Source organism: Agelaius tricolor, unplaced genomic scaffold (assembly GCF_023055355.1).
Source record: "Agelaius tricolor isolate 1412-34295 unplaced genomic scaffold, bAgeTri1.0.p SCAF_97, whole genome shotgun sequence".
Taxonomy (NCBI): domain Eukaryota; kingdom Metazoa; phylum Chordata; class Aves; order Passeriformes; family Icteridae; genus Agelaius; species Agelaius tricolor.
Window position 1 is genome coordinate 88,515 of NW_027269357.1, and position 14,844 is coordinate 103,358.

Consider the following 14,844-nt stretch of genomic DNA (forward strand, 5'->3'; position numbering starts at 1 on the left):
CCGGGGCTTTGGTGGTTTTAAGGTAAAACTCTCTGGAGATTCAGGGATTTGGGAACTTTTTCGGCCCCATTCCCCATTTTCCATAATTTTCCCTAAAAATCAGCATTTCCCAAGCTTTTCCCTGGTTTTTTTTCCCTATTTAATTTGGATTTCCAGGGGGAATTTTCTGGGGTTTTGGTGGGTTTGGGGATTCAGGTCCTGGGTGGGCCTGGGATCCCACAGGGATTTGGGAATTTTGGGAGTTTGTCCTTCCCGTACCCCCCAATTCCCTCTGGATTTTCCCCAAATCCAACTGGATCCCAAATTTCCCCCAATTCCTTTGGGTTTGGGGATGGAATTCCTGGGGTTTTTTTGGGAATTCCCATTTTTTTACGTTTGGGAATTCCCATTTTTTGGGTTTGGAAATTCCCATTTTTTTGGGGAATTCCCAGTTTTGGGGGGGAAAAATGGGAATTCCCAAAAAATGGGAATTCCCTCCCCCCCCCCCTTTCCTGCCCCCTCCCCCGTGCGCGCCCCCGCCCCTCCCCCGGGAGCGCGCACGGCCGGGGGCGCGCCGGGCCCGGTGTCACTGTCGCGATCCCGCTGTCGCCGCCGCTGTCGCGATCGCGGCGCCGTTGTCGCCGTCCCCGTCCCGCTGTCGCCGTCGCGGTCCCGGTGAGTTCCCTGCGGGTCCCGTCGGGGCCGCCGTGTCGCGACAGTCGCGACGGGCGGGGTGAGCGGCGGTGCCGGGGCGGTTCGGGAGCACCGGGAGGAGCCGCAGGAGCGGCCCCGGGGACGGCGCCTCCCGGTTCTCCTGCCCCGGGACCTTCCCGGTTTTACCCCGCTCCCATCCCGGTTTTACCCCGCTCCCATCCCGGTTTTACCCCGCTCCCATCCCGGTTTTACCCCGCTCCCATCCCGGTTTTTCCCCGCTTTTTCACCCGCTCCCATCCCGGTTTTACCCCGCTCCTATCCCGCTCCCATCCCGGTTTTTCCCCCGCTCCCATCCCGGGAGCTCTTCCCGCTCCGATCTCGGCGCTTTCCCGGTTTTTCTCCTCTCCGCTCCCGGTTTCTGCCCGGTTCCCCCCCGGTCCGTTCCCGCTCCCATCCCGGGCTCTTCCCGGTCCTTTCCCTCGCTCCCATCCCGGTTTTTTGCCCGGTTTTCCCTCGCTCCCATCCCGGTGCTGTCCCTGTCCCTCCCCGTTCCCGATTTTCTCCCGCTCCGTTCCCGGTCTCCTTCCCGCTCCTCTCCCGGCGCTTTCCCGGTTCCTTCCCGCTTTTCCCCCGCTCCCATCCCTCTTTTTCCCGCTTTTTCCCGCTTTTTCCCGCTTTTCCCGGCGTTTCCTCTGCCCCGCAGCCGCCGGGATGAAGCCGGAGGAGGCTCCGTCCTGCCGGGAGCAGGGAGCGCCGCTCCCGGGAGCCGGTGAGTACCGGGAATTCCGGGAATGACACCGGGAATCCCCAAAATTCCCTCCAGCATCCCCCATTTCGGGATGTTTTTCCCATTCCCGGGTCCCTTTTCCCGTTTTTCCCAGAGTTTTCCTCTTTATTCCCGTTTTTTGTCCCGGCTCCGAGCCCCCCCTTTTCCCAATTTCGTTTTTTCTTTTTTTTTAGGCAGAATTCCCGTGGTTTTTTTTTTCATTTTCCCGGGCTGGAATCCAGGATTTTCCCGGGGATTTTTCCCTGACCCCACATCCCCAGAAATTCCCGAAAATTCGTCCTCATTCCCTCTTTAATTATTCCCGGGTTTCCCCTCCAAATTAATCAGGAATTGGGATTTTAAATCCTCAATTTTAGCCCGCGGTGGGGGCGAAATGTGATTGGGGGAGTGAAAAGTGTGGGGAAAAACCTCAGGAACGGGATAAAAATCTTTGGAAAACCCCCGGGAATTGGAATTTGGAATTTCGGGGTCCAAATCGGAGCTGGCCTTGGAATTTGGGAGTTTGAATTTGGAATTGAAATTGGGATTGGAATTCCAAATCAAAACTGGGACCAAAATTCCAAATTAAATCCAAGATCAGGGGCTCCCCTCATTCCCGTTTTTCCTGGGAGTTTTGGGCTCCATCCCTGGGATCTGGGGCCAGATTTTTCCCGGAATTCGGGCAGAAGAAACCCGGGAATGGCCTCAGGAGGAGGAGGAGGAGGAGGCGCTGCCAGAGAAAAATTGGAATTTTTCCCTCCCTCCCTTCCCTTTGAGGAGCTGCCAGAGATGAAAGTTGGGATAAAAATGAGGTAGAAAAATAAAATTCCCAAAAATCCGGAGTGAGGAAAAAAAAACCCCTCAAATCCCCTGGATTCCTTCCCAAAATCCCCCAAATTCCCCTTTTTGCCATGGAAAAATATTCCTTTGGATCTCTGGGAGCTCCACATGGAATTTCCCTGATGTCCAACCCCGTTCTTCCTGGGTTCTCCCACGTTTCCCCCTGAATTTCCCTGGTTTTCCTTAAATCCTCCCATTTCCCACATTTTGCCCCAAATCCCCCCATATTTCTCCCGAATTTTCCAATTTTCCCCAAATTTTCTCTTTTTCCCCCACAATTTCTCCCAGATTTTTCCAGATTTTCCCCCAGACTCTCCGTTTCCCGGGATTTCCCCCCAATCTCTCAATTTCCCCAAACTCTCCATTTCCCCATATTTCCCCCCAATCTCTCTCCATTCCCCAAACTCTCAATTTCCCAGGATTTCCCCCCAATCTCTCTCCATTCCCCAAACTCTCCATTTCCCGGGATTTCCCCCCAATCTCCCCCGTTCCCCAGACTCTCCATTTCCCCATATTTCCCCCCAATCTCTCTCCATTCCCCAGACTCTCCATTTGCTGGGATTTCCCCCAATCTCTCAATTTCCCCAATCTCTCCCCCGTTCCCCAGACTCTCCATTTCCCCGTATTTCCCCCAATCTCTCCGTTCCATTTCCCCGTATTTTCCCCAATCTCTCTATTTCCCCAGACTCTCCATTTCCCCGTATTTCCCCCCAATCTCTCCGTTCCATTTCCCCCTATTTCCCCCCAAACTCTCCATTTCCCCGTTTTCCCCCAATCTCTCCATTCCCCAGACTCTCCGTTTCCCGGGATTTCCCCCCAATCTCTCAATATCCCCAATCTCTCCATTTCCCCGTATTCCCCCCAATCTCTCTCCGTTCCCCAATCTCTCCATTTCCCCATTTTCCCCCAATCTCTCTCCCGTTCCCAAACTCTCCATTTCCCTGTATTTCCCCCCAAACTCTCTGTTCCATTTCCCGGCATTTCCCCAATCTCTCCGTTCCCCCTATTTCCCCCAATCTCTCCGTTCCATTTCCCGGGATTTCCCCCCAATCTCTCTCCCGTTCCCAAACTCTCCATTTCCCGGGATTTCCCCCCAATCTCTCTCCGTTCCCCAGACTCTCCATTCCCCCGTATTTCCCCCGGTCTCTCTCCCGTTCCCAAACTCTCCATTTCCCCCTATTTCCCCCCAGTCTCTCAGTTCCATTTCCCGGGATTTCCCCCCAATCTCTCAATATCCCCAAACTCTCCATTTCCCGGGATTTCCCCCCATTCTCTCTCCGTCCCCAGGCTCCCGTCCCGCCGCGCTCCCGGTGCTGTGCGCGGGCTGCGGCCGCGGCATCTGGGACCGGTTCCTGCTGCGGGTGAACGAGCGCTCGTGGCACGAGCGGTGCCTGCGCTGCTCCGAGTGCGGCCGCGCCCTGCGGGGCCGCTGCTTCAGCCGCGAGCGCCGCCTGCTCTGCGCGCCCGACTACGAGCGGTGAGTGCGGCCGCTCCCGGCGATTTACCCTCTTTTCCTTCGATTTCCCCTTTTTTACCCCCATTTTCCCTTTTTTACCCCGATTTTCCCCCCTTTTTTACCCCGATTTCCCCTCTTTTACCCCGATTTTCCCCCTTTTTTTCCCTAAATTTTCCCTTTTCCCCCCCAATTTCCCCCTTTTTACCCCGATTTTCCCTTTTTTCCCCCGATTTCCCCTTTTTTACCCCGATTTCCCCCTTCCCCCCCCTCAAATTTCCCTTTTTTCCCCCGATTTCCCCTTTTTACCCCGATTCCCCCCCTTTTTTTACCCCCATTTTCCCCTTTTTTACCCCGATTTCCCCTTTTTTACCCCCATTTTCCCCTTTTTTACCCCCATTTCCCCTTTTTCCCCCAATTTCCCCTTTTTTACCCCGATTTCCCCTTTTTACCCCGATTTCCCCTCTTTTACCCCGATTTCCCCCTTCCCCCCCCCAAATTTCCCTTTTTTCCCCCGATTTCCCCTTTTTCCCCCGATTTTCCCCTTTTTTCCCTGATTCCCCTTTTTCCCCCAAATTTCCCTTTTTTCCCCCCAAATTCCCCGTTTTTCCCCTGATTTCCCCTTTTTCCCCCCAAATTTCCCTTTTCCCCCCCAATTTCCCTTTTTTTTCCCCCAATTTTCCCCTTTTTCCCCCTGATTTTCCCCATTTCCAAGGGTTTTTTCCCCATTTTTCAAGGGTTTTCCCCTGGTTTTCCATTATTTTCCCATTTTCCCCCTGATTTTCCCCATCTTCCAGGTTTTCCCCCCATTTCCCAAGGTTTTTCCCTGGTTTTTCCACGATTTTTCCCATTTTCCCAGGAATTCTCCCCGCTTTTCCCCCCGCTTTTTCCCAAGGAATTGGGTGAGGAGGGGGAGGATCGTTTTCCCCACGGAAACCCCAAATCCAAAGGGATTTTTCATGGAATTCTCCCCTCCCCAGGGCCCCTTCCAGAGGCACCTGTCCCGTAAATCGGGAAAAGAAAAAAAAAAGAAAAAAGCAAAAAAAGGGAGGAAAACTCCCCTCGGAATCCCTTTGAAGTCAGATTTCTGGGAATTCGGGAGGGATCCGAGCCCTTGGAGCCGTTCCCGGCCTCCTCCTCCTCCTCCTCCGGAATTTTTTGGGATGAACTCGCCTTGAACTCCTCTCCCAGCTCCTTTTTCCTCAGGTTTTTGAGGCTTTTCCTGGAATTTCGGGGTTTTTTTTTTTGGGATCTGATCCCGCCCCATCCCCAAATTCCCATCGGGATCCCCTCAGGAATTCCCAGGAACCTCCAGTCCCGGATGTTCCCGGCCCATGGATGGGGAAAACCCCGGGAATTTGGGCCCAGGATTTGGGGAATCCTCAGGAAAACCAAATTCCCACATTTCCTCCCCTTTTTTTCCCCTATTTTCTCACTTTTCCAAGCACCCAGACCCAAAATTCCCATAAAAAACCCGGAGAAAAATCTGAATTTTCCACCTCAGGGGGTTAAAACTCTGGGATTTGGTCATTGCAGGCGTTAGAAACCCGGAATTTTGGCCATTCCCGAGGTTAAAAATGGGAATTTTGGCTCCACTGGAGCAGATCCGTGCCCTCTCCCACCCAGACGAATTTCGGGAATGGGGCCCAGGTTTGGTTAATCTTTAATTCCATGGGGGAGCAGTGAATTCCAGAGGCAAAAGCCTGGAAAAAAATCGGGATCTGTGTCAAAATCCCTGGGATTTTGGGGCCTTTTTCCCGGTTTTTTTTGGGGCTTTTTGGGGATCGAGGTTTGGGAAATTTGGGAATTTGGATTCCAAGGGGTGGGGGAAAGGGGAAAATTTGGGAAACTGGGGGGAAATCCGGGATTTTTTGGGATGAAAAAGAGGGAAAAGGGTGCTGGGTGTGGATTTAGGTGGGGAAATTTGGGAATTCTGGGATTCCCATCCCCACTTTCCCCATTCCCGTTTTCCCGGATCCTTGTGGGATGAAGGATCCCGGGGAATGAATTCCCTAAATCCCATTAAATCCCCAAATCCCACTAATTCCCGGAGCCTCATTTGCATATTCCCTTCATTTCCTGGGATTCATTAAAAGGGAATTTTTTTCCGTGGGTTTTTTCCCCATTCTGGGCTGGATTTTTCCCATTTTTCCTGATTTTTTCTTTCCCTGTTTTTCTTTCTTGCCCTCTTTTTTAATTCACATTTTTCTCCCTCTTTCCCATTTTTCCCCTGTTTTTTCCTTCTTTCTTTCCCTATTTTCTCATTAATAATAATTCCTAATAATTATCCAGATTAGTATTATTAAACACTAATAATTCTACTAATTATATATTACTTACTATTACAATTACTTAATTAAAATTAATATCATTGTTATTAGTTATTAATAATCACTCGTTAGTACCATTGTATTCCACCCATCTGTTATTATTCCCATATCATTATTATTTTAAAATTTTTATTTTATTCTACTTATTATTTATTCTTATTTCTCATTAACAATAATTGATTCAAGTTATTAGCATTGTTATCAGCCGTAAGTAACTATTATTAATTATTACCAATCAATTCCACTCTTCTATTATTATTAAACAAAACTCTCATTAGTAACAACAATTATCAACACTAATTATTAGTCCAGTTTCTGTTAATTATTAATAATTTTTATCATTGCTAATAAAGATTTGGATAATAAATATGATGGATTAACATCAATATTAATTACTGTAAATATTAATAACTATTCCAAAAATTATTAATATCCCCTTTTTATTCCCATCTCATTCTGACTTTATTCCCACTTTTTATTCCCATTTTTTATTCCCATTTTTCCCACTTTTCTCCCGCTCTGCCCATCCCCACCTTTAATTAACCCTCCCCTAATGAATCATTAATGAGCTCCTCTCATTAAATCCTCATTAATTCCTCCCCTCCCCCATTCCCTCTTCTCCCATTTTTTATTTTATTCCAATTTTTTTTTTTCCCTCCCCCCGGAATGGGCAGAAAAAGCCGGAAATTGGAAAAGCCCAACAGGAAATTGAGGTGGGATAAGATCGGGAGGAGAATTCCTGCCTGGAATTTTAATGGATCCAAACCTCAGCCCAAAATCCCTTCTTTTCCCTCTTTTTTTCCCCAAAAAACCCCACCAAATCCAGGAGAAAAAAACATTTTACAAAACCCTAAAATTTTCCTATTTTTTCCTTCTTTCCCCCTACCAAAAAAAAAAAAACAATATCTTGGAGAAAAAAATCAAAAATAAAATCCCACTTTTAAGGAAATCCACCAAAAAAAAAATCCCCAACATTTCCTGATTTTTTCCCCCAAAAAACCCCAAATCCATGAGGAAAACGAGCCCTAAAATTAAAAAAAAAAATCAGATTTTTAGGGGGAAAATCCCCAAAAATTCCCGGAACTCGGGGGTTTCCATAAAATCCGAGCGGCCGGGAAGGGAAACCTCCGGAAAATCCAATTCCAGCAGCGGCCCCGGCCCCCCCGGCCCCGGCGGAAATTGCTCTGCCAGAAACCCGGGATAATCGGATCAGCTCCGTTATTAAATTTTCCAGCCCCGGCTCCGTTATTAAAATTCCCAGAATTCCCAGCTCTGGCACCGAAGGGGGGAAAAAAAAAACGGAAAATATTTTTATTTTTTTTTTAATCCCTTTTTATTTTTTTTCCCTGCGGTTTTTATGCGGCTGGGAAAGGGGAAAACAGGGGGGGAAAAAAAAAATCCCCCCCCCTCCCAAAATGGGAAAATCCCAAAAAACGGGAGCTCGTCCCAAGTTTTCCTCCACATGGGTGGGAGGGGTGGAAAAGGGATCCCAAAAATGGGAATTTTCCGGGTGTTTTTTTTTTTTTTTCCCATGGAAAAGCTGCTTGGAATGTTCGGCTAATCCGGCCTTTCCCAGGGAAACGGGGCCCAAAAATTGGGATTTTCGTGGGTGCTGTTTCCCTGGAATGTCCAGCTCCTCCCAAATCCTGTCATTCCCAAAAAAAAAAAGCAGGGCCCCAAAAATGGGGATTCTCCTGGGAAAAGAGGGATTTGAGAACATTCCCAATTTCCCCATTCCCAAATTTTGGGGAGCTTCTCCCCTTTCCCAAATCCCTCTGGAAAAACCCAAAATCCCTGGAAAAAAAAAAAAAAAAACAACCCAGCCCCCCCCCTTTTCCCACATTCCCGTTTCCATGGAAACCCCGAGGGAATTATTGGGATTTAAGCGGATTCTGGGGATATTAAAAAACTTGGGAGAGGCTCCCCAGGAATTCCCGGGAATTTTAATCCCCACTAATTGGAGCTGACAGGGATTTTATGAGCTTGGGGTTGCTTTATTGCCAAAAAGGGGCTGGAAAAGTGGGAAAAGTCCCCCTTTTTTGGGAATTCTGGTGGGAACATCCCAAAACCCCCCAAATGCTGGGATACAAAGGGTGGGGATGTCCCAAAAAGCCAAATCCCAGGGATTTCCCCCCAGATCCCAGGATTTTTCCCCGAAATCCCAAATCCTTCCCCCCAGTCCCGTTATTTCCCCCAAATCCTCTTTTTTTTCCCTGTGAAATCCTGGGATACTTTCCCCCCACATCCAGGGACATTTTCCCCCAAATCCTGAGATATTTTCTCCCAAATTCTGAGATATTTTCCCCCCAAATCTGGTGATATTTTTCCCCCACATCTGGGGACATTTCCCCCCAAATTTGGGGGATATTCCCCCCAAACCCCAGGACATTTCCCCCCAAATCTTGGGGATATTTTCTCTGAATCCCAGGATATTTTCCCCCCAAACCCGGGGATATTTTCCCCCCAAACCCGGGGACACTTCCCCCCAAATCTGGGCCATATTTTCTCCCAAATTCTGAGATATTTTCCCCCCAAATCTGGTGATATTTTTCCCCCACATCTGGGGACATTTCCCCCCAAATTTGGGGGATATTCCCCCCAAATCCCGGGGATATTTCCCCCCAAATCCCGGGGATATTTTCTCTGAATCCCAGGATATTTCCCCCCAAACCCGGGCACGTTTCCCCCCAAATCCTGGGGATATGTTCTCTGAATCCCAGGATATTTTCCCCCGAATCTTGGGGATATTTCCCCCCAAATCCTGGGGATATTTTCTCTGAATCCCAGGATATTTCCCCCCAAACCCGGGGATATTTCCCCCCAAACCCGGGCACGTTTCCCCCCATAAACCCGGGGATATTTTCTCTGAATCCCAGGACATTTCCCCCCAAACCCGGGGATATTTTCCCCCCAAACCCGGGGATATTTCCCCCCAAACCCGGGCCATTTCCCCCCCATAACCCCCCGGCCATCCGCAGGCTGTTCCCGCGCTGCTGCAGCCGCTGCCGGGGCGCGCTCGGGCGCTCCGAGCGCGTCCTGCGCGTCCTGGGCCGCGTCTTCCACGAGCGCTGCCTCCGCTGCGGCTCCTGCGGCCGCCGCCTCCGCAGCGGGGACGAGTTCGTGCTGCGCGACGGGCGCATCCTGTGCCGCGGCCACGCGGGGACCGGCACCACCGGGACCACCGGGACCACCGGGCCCGCCGCCGAGGACGGAGGTAAAACAATGATTTGTAATAGTAACTGTAAATTTGGGGGGTTTGGGGGATTTTTGGGGTTTTTTTCGGATTTTTTTTGATTTTTTTGGGTATTTTCGGGGTATTTTTCAGGAATTTTTAGGGGTTTTTCTTTTTATTTTTTGGGAATTTTGGGGATTTTTTTCAGGGGGGGTTTGGGGTTTTTGGGGGTATTTTTTTCGAGATTTTTTTGGTTTGGTTTTTTTTAATTTTTAGGGAATTTGGGGGGCGTGTTCAGATTTTTTGGGATTTTTTCGGGGGTATTTTCGGGGTATTTTTCAGGAATTGTTAGGGTTTTTCTTTTTATTTTTTGGGAATTTTGGGGATATTTTTGGGGGATTTTTTCAGGGTTTTTTGGTACTTTTTTGGGAATTTTGGGGATATTTTTTTGGGATTTTTTCAGGGGGGGTTTGGGGTTTTGGGGGGTATTTTTTTCGGGATTTTTTGGGGTTTTTTTTGGAAATTTTTAGGGATTTTTTGGGGTATTTTTCAGGATTTTTCTTTTTATTTTTTGGGAATTTTGGGGATATTTTTTTGGGATTTTTTCAGGGGGGGTTGGATTTTTGGGGGTATTTTTTTCGGGATTTTTTTTGAAATTTTTATGGAATTTTTGGTGTATTTTTAGAGATTTTTGGGATGTATTGTTTTCAATTTTCTTAGGGATTTTTAAATTATTATTTTCTTAGAGGGGTTTTGGGGAATACTTTGGAATTTTTTGGAGTATTTTTTGGGAGTCTTTTGCGTCAGTTTTTTTTTAAGAATTTTGAGGATTTTTCTATTGTTTGGGGAGATTTCTTGAGAACTTTTCAGGGCTGGAACAGCCAAACCTTTCCTGGGAAATTCAAGGCCTGGAACAGCCCCAAAAAAACCCAAAATCCTCTGGGAATTCCAAGTCCCAATGAAGGATTCTGATTTTTTCCCCCCAAAATTCTCTTTTTTTTTTTTTTTTTTTTGTTTTCCTGGCCGCAGCTCGGAGCGAGGACGAGGAGGGCCGGGATTCCCGGTGCTCCCGGAATTCCGGCGGGAAGGACCCCAAACGCTCCAAGCGGCCCCGAACCATCCTGAGCTCCCAACAGCGCCGGGCGTTCAAGGCCTCCTTCGAGGTCTCCTCCAAACCCTGCCGGAAGGTGCCGGAACGTTCTGGAACGGGCTGGGAACGGGCCGGGAATGGGCCGGGACTGATCCTGGATTATTTCGGGATTTTGGGATGGGGTTCTGGAATCGGGATCGGGGGCTGGAATTACAAAGGATTTTTCCCCCGTTCCCGTTCTCCTTCCCGGAATTCCGAGGGATTTTTCCCCCCGTTCCCGGTCTCCTTCCCGGAATTCCGAGGGATTTTCCCCCCATTCCCGCTCTCCTTCCCGGAATTCCGAGGGATTTTTGCCCCATTCCCGTTCTCCTTCCCGGAATTCCAAGGGATTTTTCCAGGTGCGGGAGACGCTGGCGGCCGAGACGGGGCTGACGGTCCGGGTGGTCCAGGTGTGGTTCCAGAACCAACGAGCCAAGGTGGGAATTCCTGGAATTCCAGGATGAGAAAACAACCCCAAATCCCCCGGAATCGGGATTTTCCTGGGATTTTCCCGGGATTTTTCCGTGTTGTGTTTTTTTTTTCCCTCCCAGATGAAGAAGATTGCCCGCAGGCAGCAGCAGCAGGAGCAGCTCGGGAATTCCAGAGGGGGAATTCCAGGCGGGAGAGGAGCCGGGAGGAGCGGCCGGGATGGGAATGAGGATGAGGAGGGTCAGGAATGACGGGAATGGGGTGGGAAAACGGGGATGGGGGTGGGAAAATGGGAATGGGAAAATGGGGATGGGGTGGATCAGGGATGGAGGGATCGGAAATTGGGAAGTCACAACATCCCCATCGCACATCCCGATATCCCACACCCGATATCCCACACCCGATATCCCACATCCCGATATCCCACATCCCAGCATTCCCACATCCCAATATCCCACACCCGATATCCCACATCCCGATATCCCACACCCGATATCCCACATGCCGATATCCCACATCCTGGCATTCCCACATCCCAATATCCCACACCCGATATCCCACATGCCGATATCCCACATCCCAATATCCCACATCCCGGCATTCCCAGGCCTGCAGCGGATCCTGGTCCCGTTTTCCCGGATTCCGCCGCCGCCCCTGGAGCCCGGCGGATTCGAGGGCGAGGCCGGAACGTTCCGGGGAACGCCCCCGGAGCTCCGGCCCTTCGGTAACTGCAGAGAATTCCGGGAATCCCCAGGCCCCGTCCCGCTTTGCCCAATTTTTCCCGATTTTTCCTAATTTTTCCCACCTTTTCCCCAGACTCCGAGGGCGTTTTCCAGGAGCTGGACGGGGACACCCTGGGATCCTTGGGAGCGGCCCTGATCTCCACAGAGAATTCCCAGCAGCTGATCCTCGGGAATGCCAGAATTCCCGAAATCCCCGAGCCCGGGAATCCCATGGAGCGCCTGTACTCCATGCAGAGCTCCTACTTCACCTCCTGACATCCCGGAATTCCCGAAAATCCCAGAAATCCCAGCCCTGGGAATCCCAAAAAAACTGGGATCAACTCCCCCCCCCCAGGATTCCGCTGGAATTTGGTATTTTCCCTCTGCTCCCGTGCCAATTTTGGGGAATTTTTTGGGGGGGAAATTTTTGGGAATGCTTCCTCCTTTTTCTTTTTCTTTTTTTTTTTTTTTCTTTTTTTTTTTTTTTTGCATGTCTGGTGGGAAATAAATCCCAGGAAAAAAAAAAAAAAAAAAGGAAAATAAAAAGAGAGAAAAGTTTTGGAATTTGGGGGGGGTGGTGGGATTGGAATTCCCGGGAATTTCGGGGCTCCCAAGGGTTGAGAAGGCTTCCAGAATTCCTGGAGGGTTTTTTTTCCATGGAAAACAGTGACTCCAATCTCCAAATAATTCCATGGGACCACGAGATTCCCAAAGAAACCCCAAAAACTGGAAGGGACCCAAGGAAAAGCTGGAAAAGAGGGAAAAGGTGGGGGAAAAAAGGAGGAAAAGATGGGGAAAAAAAAGAGGGGAAAAAAGGAAAACATTTGGAATGAAAAGAAGGAAAAGCAGAATTTTTGGTCCCATCCTGAAGATTCCTGGGGAGACCCCCCCTATAATTTTAATTTCTTCCTCCAATTTTTGGGATAAAAGCCCAGGAATCCGCAGGGAATTGCGGATCAGGCCCCACATCCCAGGGCTCCTTTCCCAGAGGGGCAATTCCCAGGATTTGGGAGGAGATTCCGGAAGATTCTGAGGCTTTCTTGGCATTCCTGGATGGGTTTTAATTCCAGGGATTCTCTGGGGAGGGAAAGAAAGGGAAAAAAAAAAAATCACATTTTTATCCCAAAATTCCAATTTTTTCCCAAATTTCCTTTCTCCAGCTTTTCCATGGGAAAAAAAAAAAAAAAAAAAAAAAAAGTGCCACCTGGGTGGGTTTTGGGGAATTCAAATCCCCACTTTTGTCCCAAAATTCCAAATTTCCAGCATTTCCTGAGGCAGGAGGGGCCAGGGCCATTTTTAGGGTTTAACTTCCATTCCTATCCCAAAATTCCAGCTCCAAATTCCCTTCCAGGGGTTCCAGCCCCACCTGTGGAGGTGGCACTGGGCGCAGAGCAGGAACTGGCCGACATTTGGGGTTTAATTCCCGTTTTTACCCCAAAATTCACCTGTGGAGGTGCCCCTGGGGGTGCCCCTGGGGGTGGCACTCGGGCTGTCCCCAGGGGTGGCACTCTGGGTGACATTTTGGGCGCACAGCAGGAACTGGCTGACATTTGGGGCCGCATTTGGGGTTTAATTCCCGTTTTTACCCCAAAATTCACCTGTGGAGGTGCCCCTGGGGCCGTCCCTGGGTGTGGCAGTGGGTGTGGCAGTGGCAGTGTCCCCAGGGGTGGCACTCTGGGTGACATTTTGGGCGCACAGCAGGAACTGGCTGACGTGGGGGCCGCACTCGGCCGCGCTCTGGGGCCGCTCCCGCAGGCAGCGCTCGAAGGCCCCGAAGGAGTCGGAGCAATCCCGGCGGATCCGGCGCACCAGGGGGCTGCGAGGCGGCGGGAAAACAGGGGGGAAAAATGGGAAAATATCAGGGAAAACAGGGGGGAAAAATGGGAAAATATCAGGGAAAATATCGGGGAAAAAATGGGGAAAATATCGGGGAAAAAATGGGAAAATATCAGGGAAAATACCGGGGAAACATTGGGGAAAATATCGGGGAAACATTAGGGAAAATATTGGGGAAAAAATGGGAAAATATCGGGGAAAACATCAGGATTGGGATTGATGCCACGGGACCCATCCCTGGGATCTGCCCCATGGATCGGGATCAGAGTCCCCAGTGTGTGTCACTCACATTTGGGGACACTTGGTGACAATCCCAGTGTCCCCAGTCTGTGTCACTCACTGGTCGGAGCTACACTCGGTGACGCTCAGGGACACTTGGTGACAGTCCCAGTGTCCCCAGTCTGTGTCACTCACTGGTCAGAGCTACACTCGGTGACGCTCAGGGACACTTGGTGACAGTCCCAGTGTCCCCAGTCTGTGTCACTCACTGGTCAGAGCTACACTCGGTGGCACTCAGGGACACTTGGTGACAGTCCCAGTGTCCCCAGTCTGTGTCACTCACTGGTCAGAGCTACACTCGGTGACGCTCAGGGACACTTGGTGACAATCCCAGTGTCCCCAGAGCCCCCAGAGCCCATCACTCACTGGTTGGAGGCGCAGGCGGTGACGCTCAGGGACAGTTGGTGACAATCCTGGTGCCAGCTCCCGGGGCTCGCGGCCACGCAGCGCCCGTAGCGCTCCAGCTCCGGCCCGCAGAGCTGGGCGGCGACGGCCAGCGCCTCCCTGCGACAGCGAAAGCGACAGTGTGACAGGGACAGTGTGACAGGGACAGTGTGACAGGGACACAGTGCCACCTCCCCGGGACAGGGACAGTGTGACAGGGACAGTGCCACCTCCCCGGGTCAGGGATAGTGCGACAGGGACACAGTGCCACCTCCCCGGGACAGGGATAGTGTGACAGGGACAGCGCCACCTCCCCGGGACAGGGACAGTGTGACAGGGACACAGTGCCACCTCCTGCTGACGGCCAGCGCCTCCCTGCGACAGTGACAGGGACATTGGCAATACCGGGGATACCCGGACAGCGGGAGTTGGGACACTGAGGGGACACCGAGGGGACACAGAAGGGCGGAACCGGGTCACAACCGGTGAGGGGACACCGAGAGGACACAAAGGGGCGGAACCGGGTCACAACCGGGGGACACCGAGGGGTGGAACCGGGGACACCGAGGGGGGACAGGGTGGCCGCGAACACCGCGGGAAACGCGGGGCCTTGAAGAGCGGGAGGGACACGAGGGGACAGAGCGCGACAAGAGGGACACGGAGGGGACACAGCGCGACACGAGGGACCGGGAGGGGACACGAGGGACACGGCCCGGCCCCGCCGCCCCTCACTCACATGGCGCTTCCTCCTCCGCCACCGCTTCACTTCCGCCACTCTCTCACTCTGCGCATGCGCTCCGCTCTCACCTCCGCCACTCCCTCGCTCTGCGCATGCTCTCGGTCCCGAGGCGGGAAGCGCGGGCTCGGCGCA

At 51.1% G+C, this 14,844-nt stretch overlaps 2 protein-coding genes across 3 annotated transcripts; one reads left to right on the forward strand and one right to left on the reverse strand.

The window, feature by feature from the left end:
- Positions 1–75: 75 nt before the first annotated feature.
- LOC139585944 (LIM homeobox transcription factor 1-beta-like) lies at positions 76–11,972 on the forward strand. Of its 2 annotated transcripts, XM_071419013.1 has the most exons (9): positions 76–654; positions 1,337–1,402; positions 3,527–3,716; positions 9,001–9,236; positions 10,224–10,381; positions 10,683–10,760; positions 10,875–10,992; positions 11,360–11,476; positions 11,569–11,972. In XM_071419013.1, the coding sequence occupies exons 1-9, from the start codon at positions 447–449 to the stop codon at positions 11,748–11,750; spliced, it is 1,353 nt and encodes a 450-aa protein (XP_071275114.1). In that variant the 5' UTR covers positions 76–446; the 3' UTR covers positions 11,751–11,972. The 2 variants fall into 2 exon arrangements, with proteins under 2 accessions (XP_071275114.1, XP_071275115.1); XM_071419014.1 differs by lacking the exon at positions 11,360–11,476 and having other exon boundaries at positions 532–1,402.
- Positions 11,973–12,325: 353 nt separating this feature from the next.
- CHCHD5 (coiled-coil-helix-coiled-coil-helix domain containing 5) lies at positions 12,326–14,842 on the reverse strand. Its single transcript, XM_071419016.1, has 4 exons — positions 14,710–14,842; positions 13,956–14,093; positions 13,073–13,290; positions 12,326–12,551 (listed from the first exon to the last, which is right to left on the reverse strand). Coding segments are annotated over exons 1-4 (375 nt in total). The 5' UTR covers positions 14,712–14,842; the 3' UTR covers positions 12,326–12,534.
- Positions 14,843–14,844: the final 2 nt, after the last annotated feature.

Excerpts from the sequence above, each read along its gene's own strand:
- LOC139585944 (XM_071419013.1), top strand. The coding sequence starts at position 447 with ATGGGAATTCCCAAAAAATGGGAATTCCCTCCCCCCCCCCCTTTCCTG. Across the intron at positions 10,761-10,874 it reads TCCAGAACCAACGAGCCAAG|ATGAAGAAGATTGCCCGCAG; the intron begins GTGGGAATTCCT and ends TTTCCCTCCCAG. Across the intron at positions 11,477-11,568 it reads CCCGGAGCTCCGGCCCTTCG|ACTCCGAGGGCGTTTTCCAG; the intron begins GTAACTGCAGAG and ends CCTTTTCCCCAG.
- CHCHD5 (XM_071419016.1), bottom strand. Across the intron at positions 13,291-13,955 it reads ACCGCCTGCGCCTCCAACCA|CCCCCTGGTGCGCCGGATCC; the intron begins GTGAGTGATGGG and ends GCCGCCTCGCAG.